The sequence below is a fragment of the Streptopelia decaocto genome, assembly GCF_964273445.1.
Source record: "Streptopelia decaocto genome assembly, chromosome: 6".
NCBI lineage: Eukaryota > Metazoa > Chordata > Aves > Columbiformes > Columbidae > Streptopelia > Streptopelia decaocto.
In genome coordinates this window covers 58,466,965-58,478,096 of record NC_138660.1, presented here as the reverse complement: position 1 = coordinate 58,478,096, position 11,132 = coordinate 58,466,965, and the positions used below count along the sequence as shown (strand labels likewise).

The 11,132-nt window shown below is 46.9% G+C and overlaps 1 protein-coding gene across 1 annotated transcript in view; it reads left to right on the top strand.

Moving 5' to 3' along the window:
* Positions 1–9,564: 9,564 nt before the first annotated feature.
* OSBPL11 (oxysterol binding protein like 11) overlaps positions 9,565–11,132 on the top strand; it is a 37,974-nt gene continuing 36,406 nt past the window's right edge. Inside the window, exon 1 of the mRNA XM_082057098.1 lies at positions 9,565–9,882. Coding sequence (XP_081913224.1) covers positions 9,743–9,882 — 140 coding nt within the window. The 5' untranslated portion in view covers positions 9,565–9,742. The remainder of the gene's footprint in view (positions 9,883–11,132) is intronic.

The window sequence follows — 11,132 nt, the reverse complement described above, 5'->3', positions numbered from 1 at the left end:
CAGGTGTCACTGACCATTTGGTCAGTGCACAGAAGCTGGCAGGGATGAGACTGGCAGGGGTCGAGCAGGCAGATGGATATGGCAGCACTTGTGAAGAGGAGAGAACGCAGCCCGTGACTGTGAGTGTGCACGTTAGCTTATACACCTGTGACAATGTGCTCCTGCTGAACTGTCCTCTGAATTTGTACAGTCGCTGCTCTGTGGAGATGGATAGGAGAGCGCTCATGCACAAAGGACTGTTCCAGGTGATCTGCAGGCAAGTTCAGACCTCAAGGCTCTCTCAGTGTCAGTGTTGTGTGGGGACACAGCATGGCCCCAGGAAAAGGATCCTTTGGCAGATTCCAGAGCCCCAGAGCTATATAGCACACACTGATGGATGCTGATGACTGTTGTTTTATCAGGCAAGGAAAAGGATCTGCTCTTTCCCAACGAGGCACAATGTTTGTTTTTCACATAAGCCCATGAGCACTACTCCCCAAGTGTGAGTCATTAGCACATAACAGACATAAAAGCTCAGTCTGCTTCATAGAGAGGATTAAGACAGCCTTCCCAAGGCCATCCCCACCCAAGCTCACCTGATCTTCTGCACCTAGTGGGTCATGCACGTGTCAGCAGCTGAGGTTATGCAGCCGAACAGTTCTCTGCACAGCAGCTGCTGCTGCAAACAGAAAATCCTCATTGTCAGTGCTGCAAAGCCAGGGCAGCTGACGGGCAGTTTTTTGAGCCAGGTGTGGCTTTTTCCACGGTGGCAATGAACATACCGAAAAATGGGACTGAGAAATGCTGAAGTGGGCAGGCAGACGATGGGCAGGGAGGAGCAGTGGGGCTGGGTGCTCTGTAGAGAGGGACCTGAGGGCAAGGTAAAGGGCAGCACGCCCTGCCCCAAGGTATAGATACAGTCATCACCTGCTGTGCTTCCTTGGCCACTGGTTGGTGATGCTTGGGCACCCTGTACTATTGGTGCAAAGGGTAAACGGGGTGAGCACAGGACAGGGCCAGTCCTGTGTTCTCCTTCCCCAGGAGAGCAGGAGCTGGGCCTGGAAGGAGACTCTGCCCAGTTCTTGCTGCCAGCTCTCAGATGCTCCATCCTAAAACTGGGTAGGTTTTTTGCCCCCTCTTCTCTTACTGAGAAGCTGTCTGAGACTGTTACTCCTCTCACAGTGAGAGCCTTTCTCCTCATTTCCTATCCAATTTATGCCCATATCCAACTTCTAACTGTGTGCTCCAGCACAACCACTGTCTATAAATGTGAATGATTCTTCTCTTCTGGTGCTAACTTTTCCCCTCTGCTCCCATTAAACCCCAAGTGTATTACAGAGAGAAATAGGATCCCTTCATCTTGCCAAGCTCAGCAAGACATGGTCTCTTATCTTTTCTGTGGTCTCTTTTCTGTTCTCTTCCCCTGATTGTCCAGATGGCACTTCTCTGCACCTGTTTCAGCATGAATTCAGGCTTGCTGAATACCGATAACCTGAATGATGCCCTAAAATCTCAGCAGAATTTTACCCAGTGCCTTGTATATATTTACTCATTGTTCCTGGAAATACGTGGCTTGCTACATGTAAGACTGCATTTACCTTTTTAAGAACATCAGGCATGTGGCACTTCCCCTTTGTTGTTCATAGAGGATGAACTTGAATTTACAGCAAAAATTTTATCAGTCTCCCAGTGCATGTCCTTGCATTTCACACCATTACATTTCATCCCATGACTGTTTCTATGGCATAACAATCATGTAATTCCTCTTGTAGGATGTTCTCTCTATTGAAAATGTCTCCCGACTTTGCGTTAGCAAGTTTCATTACCCCACTTGTCATTTTTTTGTGACAAGATAACTAAAGAAATTATTCAGTAAGACGAGTTCCCCCAGTCCTATCATTTTGCCATCGGCCCCATCAGCAGCTTTCACCCCCAATACTAGATTTCTTTGGCATCTTATAGCATTTCTGATCCTCAGCTTCTTGAGTTTAATGAATAATTATCTAGATGCTACCAAATCAAATGCTTTACCAAAGTCCAGGCTGATAAGTCTTATAATTTTTCCTTTGTCCACAAATGCAATTATCTTATCAAAGAAAGATATCGGGGTTAGTCTACATATCACGCCTATCTTGAACTTTAACCCATTTTCTTTTTCCCTCCTTGTCCTCTGTTACTCATGGCTAACATTTGCTCTAAAGAGCCTATAGATTTTGTGCTAAAAAGCCTGTAGATTTCAATGACGTAGATTATTTAGTCTTCAGAAGTGAAGGGTAAAGAGCTCTCGAGTTCAGTGGCTGTGTTGCATGTGCTAATTTCCATATCCATGCCCTTTTGTCCATTAAATGTGCTGCCTCTGCTCTATGGGTTTGCATTTTCTTCCTTGTGGAAATTAAAGCAACATATTCCTTTAGCTTCTAGTTATCTACCCTGTTGTTATTGTTAGTGATCCTTTAATTTGTTTTCCTTGTAATCATGCAGCTAAAAACCTTTTGTTCTTGTTTTCCTTCCCAGTGTCTGTATGATTTGTTTTGATTTTGAGCTGTACCTTTAATTATGGATGTTTGAAGGGTAGCTTTCTCTGCATATCACTGCCTGCCTTTTCTGCTAGACTTTCTGCATATTCCTAACATGTCCTGCACTGTCTGCATCACAGTTGCGCGGGCATATGGAGCTATGGGTAATATTCTGCCTTTATTTTGTGTGATCTCTTTGGAGAGAAGATTCAGAGAGCCTTTTCTGTCTTGTGACTACTTGGAAGCAAAGCAGAATATGAATTTTGCAATCCTTAGGGTAGTGACCTGACAGCATCACTCCTTGGCAAGTCTAGGAATGCAGGCTTCAGAGTTTAGGGAAAGAAGAGCCGAAAATCAAGTTTTGTTTTGTCTTGTTTTTTACTGAATCTGGTGGGCTGATGTCAGCAGGACTCAACAGTGAATGTTGAGTTTTCTCACTTGTGGAGCCGTGGAGTAGTCTGGGGTGAGTCTGGAGTTTAGAACAAGGACTTCCAGGTTCAGCCTGGTTGTCTGAGAGGAGCCCACCAGCTGTGAGTGTCCACAGAGACCTTCCCCAGGCCAAGGTGTGCAGACCATCAACACTCCACATCTACCCAAAGTGCAAGCTCCACACTGGACCCTCACCTTCTGCCAGGCAGCCTGGGGGACAGCGTTTAGCATCAACGTTAGTCGTATGTCACAGGCCTCTTTGTTTTCCACTGGATAATTTTTGCTCATAAGCTTTCCCTGAATTATATTTTAAATTGAAAATTTGCAGGTTTTAAAGGCACATATATAAATACTAAATTACTGTTTGCTTAATTACCTTTAATTACAGGTAGTAAATAGTAAGCATTTATACTGAGGTAGCATGTAATATCTCAAAGCAGTTCCTGCACAATGTTAGATACAAATAAACAATGTCAGTTTACATCCCTACAAGCTGACAGTCCAAATTACTTACAGCTTAACAGCTTCTATGTGGACTTCTTGCAGTCTGCCTTTACTGACTCATGGGATCTAGAAAACAAATCAAGAGTGAAGTTTTTACACCTCTCATTCTATTTAGTTCAATTCTCTGCTGCACGTTCTGATTGGATCATATAGGAAGAACTTTTTTCACACTTAAATTAGTTCTTCAAAAAGGTACTTACCAGAAAATGAGACTGGATTTTAGCCCTATAGAAATGATATGTAATTCCAAGTAATTTTAGGAATTCAAGCAGAACAGAGTGAGAGGCCAGTTGTAAACCATCTGTACTCTTCAGGGCTTTCTGCAATCCAGTGGAGAAGGTTTTCAGGAGAAGTGACATATTACAGGCTTACAGCAGAACTGAAAAACTTATTTGCTGGAAGAAAAACAGGGCTGGTAACTTAATTTTCTATAAAATAGATGTCAAACCCCAGGCAACAGACCTACAAAGGCTTTCCAGAATCTGGATATATCTACTCTATAGGCAGCACAAGCTGCAATGGGATGGAAAGATGTCATTTGGAAATTATGAAGCAGATGCTGAACTGGTTAGAGAGTGCAGCTACAAGTGGGAGATATGGTAATAAGGGGTCAATATCAGTATACCACCAGCAGAACTTACATAGGAACAGAGCAGTCAAGTTATGAAGGACAGGTTTGCCTACAAAATTTTCATACTGATTTCCAAACTGTTCTTGTTATCATGATACCCCTGGAAATGGCATTTGACTGAGATAACAAGCAGCTAAAGATGATAATGGGGATCTACAGCAGATGGAAAGATATTTATGTTGCCATAGATACCATGCAGGAAAAGTGTGTAGGAGTAAAGCATGGCACAAAAAAGCTTCTAGGAGAAGTGGCGAGTAAGTGAAGAACTGAATTCACTCAGCAGCTGTTAAGGTTAGTTGAGACATTATTAAAAACACATCAGTTTTTCAGGGAATTGAGAAACATGGAGGAAAGGGTCCTAACGATGAGTTGCAGAACAGTTGTAGGCTACAATGCCATGTTGTGCTATAGGATAAGACAGAAAAAGTCTTCAGGCAAAGGCTGGAGGTGTCCACAAGACATGAAAAAGCTGGGAAGACCCTTGACCACAACCATGGTGTGTTTTCCTCTTGCATCTGTTGAGCGTGCACCGGACCCAGGCTGGTGGTAGGGGATGTACTCTCCTCATCCTTCTCCTCTCCCCCTGCATCAAGTCCATACATGCTCAGGAGGTGAACCAGCCCTACTCATTTGTTATCTGCAAACTTTCCCCATGTTTAGTGGTCCCACAGTGCTGCAGGACTGACTCCTCAGTGATGGGCTCACATGTGGCTACATTTATGGAAGGGAAAGTCAGGTCCTAAGCAGATGAATGCATGTTTTTGAGTTACCCAGACAAAGGGCTTGACTAGGGGGATATCTTGAAGAAGTTTCTGTTTCACTCTTTACTGGGGCAAGATCCCCTTGAGCTCAGGAAGCAGAGTCCCCCAGGGATGGCTGAGGCAAGGCAGAAGGTGAGCCCTCCCATGGTGCAGAAGGACCAGACAGAGGTGATGGGCTCCAGCCATCACCCTTTGCTCTAGAGCAGCCTGCACTGCTGCAGCAGGCGGTGAGGCAATACCCCGAGACCTCTGCCTGCTCATGGGTTGGAGAGCAAAGAAATGTGTCCATGGGTGACTTGAGCAAGCAGAGGGCTGGTGCTCGGGGAAGGCCCATGACACACATCCAGCTGTTGCAGCGGAAGCAAAAGTGCTCAACAGTGCTGCGGCTGTCAAAGTGTCTCCAGTTCTGGCCATAACATGGTTGTCTCCTGCTGCTGCTGGCGAGCTCCCTCTCTAGGACAAGTTTTAGTCTGTGAGGAGACTTGGAACTCCCTGCCAAAATGGGGTATAAGTGCTTTAACCGTGCCCGGGTGGTGGGCAGAACCGCAGGTTGCCAAGGTCTAAAAGATAAAAGGCAAGATGAGCGTGGGGATCCCAAAATGCTGGTGTGGAGAGGGATGGGGCTGCTCTGCTCTCCACTCTTGTGCAATGACTGCAGAGCAGTGTTGCTTCTGCTGCTTTTGCAGCCCTGTGGCTGCATGATGAGGATGACAGCTCCAGGCTGTGGCAAGCCCCTCTCCACACAGAAGCATTAAAGAACAATGGCTGTACACAGGCAGTAACTCCAAAGAAACTGCTCTGGAGGCAGACATAAGGTCCTTATAGAATCATAGAATCATTTCAGTTAGAAGAGACCCTCATGATCATTGAGTCCAACCATAACCTAACCTAACCATAGCACTAAACCATGTCCCTAAGAACCTTGTCTAAACACCTTTTAAACACCTTCAGGGAGGGTGACTCCACCAATTCCCTGGGCAGCCTGTTCCAATGCCTGACAACCCTTTCCATGAGAATTTTTTCCTAATATCCAATTTAAACCTCTCCTGGCACAACTTGAGGCCATTTCCTCTCGTCCTGTCACTTGCTACTTGGGAGAAGGGACCAACCCCCTCCATGCTCCAACCTCCTTTCAGGTAGTTGCAGACAGTGATAAGGTCTCCCCTCAGCCTCCTTTTCTCCAGGCTAAATAGCCCCAGATCCCTCAGCCTCTGCACATCAGACTCGTGCTCCACACCCTTCACCAGCTCCATTCCCTTCTCTAAACTCTCTCCAGCACCTGAATGTCTTTCCTGTAGTGAGAGGCCCAAAACTGAGGTAGGGCCTCACTAGTGCTGAGTACAGCTCCCAGGTACAGCACGATCCTTTCCACATCTGTATCATGTTGGGGTGTTGTAATGCTGGAGCCTGGGGCATGACTCAACACAAAGTCACATTGAGTGCAACTGGAAATGGTGCCAAATGTGAGTGTGAAGGAGATGAATGGGTTGTCAATGGGGAGGGAAACTTTCTAGGCAACATGATCTGCTGCCGTCTGTGAGTCTGATGCTTTCAGCTGGGCCTTCATTACAGCAGAATATGATGCACAGGGATTGATAGAGAAGAGCAAGGAAATTAGGAGATGACTGTGACTGTAAAGCCCAGATGAAAAAAGGGTTTGACTCATTAAGGCTACAAAAGGAATGATGAATAATCATTAAAAGCAAGCATCAGACATCCTGCACGTCAAACAGAGCAGTGTAACGTATGTTACATTACAGCAAAGCCACACAGCCAGTAACTCAGTGATATCTGTAAATCTCCAAAATGAAGACATTCTTTCAAATTATATAAACTTGAAATACTTTGTAGTACATTTACCTGAAATAATTTGGAGTGCATTTACCTGACCTTACTGGCCATTTTTACCTATGGTCAGGAGAATACAGCCATGTGCTCAGTATGTTGAAGGAGAAAGGCTGTTTTTTTAACCAAGTTTCCTTTCTTGCTCTTGTGTCACAACATCTACAGCTTTAGCAGGCAGGCATATTTTATTCTTAGTAAGAATAGGAAGTTCTTTCATGCTAATTATCTAGAAGAGCCTAGAAAACATAAAATATTTCCCAGACTATTAATAGACTCAAGTATCAGTTGTCTTGAGAAAGAATCTAGCCCTAAGAACCACTGATTGCACAATTAACAAATGCAGTTGTGAAGTGCTAATAAGCAACGTTATTTTTCTGGTCATATTCTTGTCAGCCAGCAGCTCCCCCAGTTCAGCAATACTTATGAAAAGTCGCACTCCTCCTGCGATAAAGGCAGGCTGCACTTTTTGCCTTTCCCAGGATTGATGTTGTTCCTCTATGTGCCTATAGAGGATGTAGTTCCCTTAGCAGAGACGAGCAGTAACTGCTAATCAACTTCTGTGGACCAGCCACCAGAGGAGGACACAGGTTTAAAACTACATTAAACTTGATCTCAGCCAAAGATACTTTTTAGGTCAGGAAGAAAAACAACTGTCCAACTGACAAAAGAGTGGTAGAAAACTTGTATAATAATTCCTTTAAAAAAAAAAAAATTTTTTTTTTTAAAAAAAAGCACACACAGGTGATGAAAAATATGCTGGATTTTAGAAATCTGGTTTTTGAACACGGATTGATGTTGGTGCTCTGAAGGAATGATACTGACCTGAAGAAATGCTAAGCATGCCAGACTATAAGCTTTGGAAGAAATCAGCAAGTATTACATGTTTTTTATAAGATCCTTGAAAATTTTCTGAAATTAACAGGATGATAAATTATGGCAAATTGGGCAGATTTTCTTTAACGTGAGTTGTAATAAAATACGATCTACTTCAGTTCATAGCCATAATAGGGCCTACAAGGATTTGATTTGACAAATGTTGATAAATGCATGTTGTCCTTTCACACTTTCCTCCTCCAGCTCTTCCTGGGTTCCTCCTCCAGACCTAGAAATCACAGCAAGATGCCAGGTGCAGGCAGGGCACTGCTGTGGGACCTCAGCGCTCGTCCTTGGCTGCGCTTGCAAGGGCCAGGGTGGCATTTTGGCCACTTTGAATCACTAAATTATAACTGGGGAAGGAGACTGAGAGCAGTCAACCCGAACACAAGCTAGTAGGAACAGTAAACTGAAGACAAAAAAGGCAGCTTGGACTGTGAGTCCTAGCAAATGTGGTTATGCTCTGGTAACCTTTCTGTGCTGTTGAGCATTTTGTCATTGCCACCTTACGACGGCCTCTGGTACTGCGAGTGCAACACCTTTTTTTAAGAGAAAAAAAATCAAATGCATGGGGGCAGCGAATCTGAGTTTCTCAGGGAGCAGATGCTGAGGGGCATGCATTACAGTACACTGCAATTATATTATATCTTCAGTCACAAAGTCAAGTGATCGGCAGAGGAGGAACTAACAAGTTTTCAGGACAAGAGTAGTGCCGTTCTGGCCAAAATTTTCTTCAATGGACAACCTTGACTCTGCCAATCCCTTCTCTTGTGGTTGCACAGGAGAAAAATGCAACTGAAAAGGCCCCCCCCCTCCTTTTTTTTTCTTTTAAATTTTCTTTCAGTGACAAGCGTGCTGCTAAAAACCCAGAAGTGTGGATTTTATGCCTGTGCAGTGGTAATACATATGACTCTGTAAGAGAGATTGTTGGTGTAGGTGCAACAGGCGTTTCCTCGCCTGGGATCTGTTAGCTAAGATTATGTGTGCGTGCTTGGCAAGGAGGGATGGATATGGGCTGATTTAGAAACAGATTAAAGCTTAGAAGTATATTTTAAAGACATGATGCTCATAACATCCTATCCTTATTTGATGGCCAAAGGCAAAGATGTTTTGTACGCCACCGGCAAAGCAGGAGCTTGTAGGAGATGGGAAAGCCAGGGCAGCCTTCACGGGCTATGAAGCAGCTAGCAGGGGGATGCTCTGGGTAAATAAACAATTTGTCTGAAAAAATGTTCTCCTTTACATTTTTGCTTCTATGTAGATTCTCACATAAGGCCTTTTTAGCATCTTTTGTGTAATGATTGCTCACAATATTATAGGTGTGTAACAAAAGAGATGGAGAGAGGGGAATTTCAGGTAGGACAAGATGGGGAGCAGAACCACAACCTCACTAACCACAGGCATGTCCAATTCCACGCTCCTCTTCTTCAGGTTCTGATTGATTAAGGACAAAACAAGGATCCTCTGCCCCTGGTTTTAAGGCATAACACAGCTGCAGCCAGTTCAGTTTTGGTTGTCCTGAAGCCACGCCTGGCCTAAAAGATTCCGTGCAGCAGAACCAATTTCTCCCAGTTAGCTCAGCTGCCATTCTGTGACAGAAAAAACCCTGCTTAGCTGTTGCCCCTATGCAGTAACTAGTGGAAAAATAGGAGGAGATATGTATTTCCTCTCATGCCTAGGGTGTGCCATGTCTTTGCTTGGTGAATTAACTGCTGAATTTGACCTGGTTTGTGTGCCTCTGTGACAACACTGAGTGAGATCCTAGCCAAGAGCTTTCACATCTGTGCTCGTAACCATCTGCACACAACAGAGCTGGGATCCCCACACTCTTTGTTTCTCTGTTTTCTGGAGGGGAGAACTATTTTAAAGGTTTGCTGTTGCTTTAAGTGCGGTAGTAGCTGAGAGCGGCCTAGCGTGGGCACAGCTGCCCTCACTAAAGATGGCGGCGGTGGCGCTGACCCGGAAGAGGCGGCCGGCCCGGGCCGCGGGGTGAGGGAGCGGGAGGGCGGGTTTCCCCAGCCCGCCGCCGTCCTGTGCGGGGAGCCGAGCCCAGCGGGGCGCGGGGGTGCCGGCAGCCGCCGCCATCGCAGCCCGCATGGGGCGGGCGCGGCCGGGCCCCGGCGCGGCCTGAGCGGCTCCCTCCCCGGGCAGGCGGCTCGCCCTGGGCCGGGGGCGCCCCTGAGGGGGCGGGGAGCCGCGGCGCCATGCAGTGCGCGGACCCCGCGGCGGCCATGAAGGGGCCGGAGGGCGAGGGCAAGCCGGAGCAGCAGCAGCAGCCGCCGCCGGCGGGACAGAGCGGCGGCAAGAGCAGCGGCGGCCGCGGCGCCAAGGGCTGGCAGTACAGGTGGGCGCGGCGGGGGCGGTGAGGGGCCGCGGGCCCGGGAGCCGCCGGGGCTGCGGGGTGCGGGAATGGGAGCGCTCGGGACACCCGCCCGGGACGGCCCGGCTGCCCGGAGCGCGGGTCGGTGGAGCAGCCGCCCCGCCTTTAGGCGCCCGCGGCAGGCGGACCCGCCGCGGTACCGGGGGCCAGGCTGAGCTGAGCCCGGCCGCCCGCTCTCCCCTTCCCCGACCCGGGAGGGCACGGGGGGGCTGTCAGTCGGCTCCGGTTTTGGTGCGTTTGGGTACGAGCACAAAGCCCGCAGATGCTGCCGGGGGTCGCGCCTTTGCTCCGTCCTTTCGGGTCGTATTTTTGCCTCATGGAACGTGGAGACCCGTGTGAAGTTAGCGGAGGGAACTCGTCGCTTTCCAGCCTTTCTAAAAAGCTAAACTTTGTGCTAAATTTTAGCACCGTGTGTCTTCTTAAAAGAGCTTAATAGCAGTCTTTTTTTTTCTTTTTAATTGATGCTGTTAGTTGCTGATAGTGAAACTTAGAGTATGCACAGAGTTCATGTATTATCTGACTTATTTTAGGAATGGCTGTACTTAGCAGAAATCAGGGTGATTACTCAGGTACAGCAAATACAGCAGAAGAGAGCAGAGCAAGTGGGAGAAGCTGAGCACACAGCATTATTTTGAGATGGATTCAAGCTAAAATCCTTCCTTTGAATGACCTGCCTGTGCGTTTGAGGGATTTGGGGGGATTTCATGTACTTTTTTCTGATGTGCTTTTTGGTTGGAAGACTTTGCGCTCACACTTGATAGCGAGCTCTCTCAGGCATCGCATGAGAGACTTCAGAATCTCTGCTTTTAGGTCTCTCATCCTTGACTGGAGTTCTGCCATGTTGCTGTTGGAAATACTGCTGTTATGTGAAGTTTGCACACTTCTCCTACAAATGGAGACTCTCCAAAGCCGTCATCTGCCAGCCCAGATGGACGGGCTTGCTGTTTCCTTCATGCGGAGACAGCAGAACCGGCGTGTGGTACATCTGTGTGTGCTGCACGGGATGGGGGCCCATCAGATGGCTTAGGGAAACCTGCGCCCAGGCCCTGCAAGCACCAAGTGCCCCGTGGTTTTAATAGGGAGATTGGTCATTGCTGAGAATCTGGGTCATGAGTAATTTGCTTTTCTGATGACTAGTGCTTGAAAGAGAAGTGATGATTTCAGGGCAAATATTTCAAGCTTTTACATAGGGGAAGTTTCTTGTCTGATTCAGT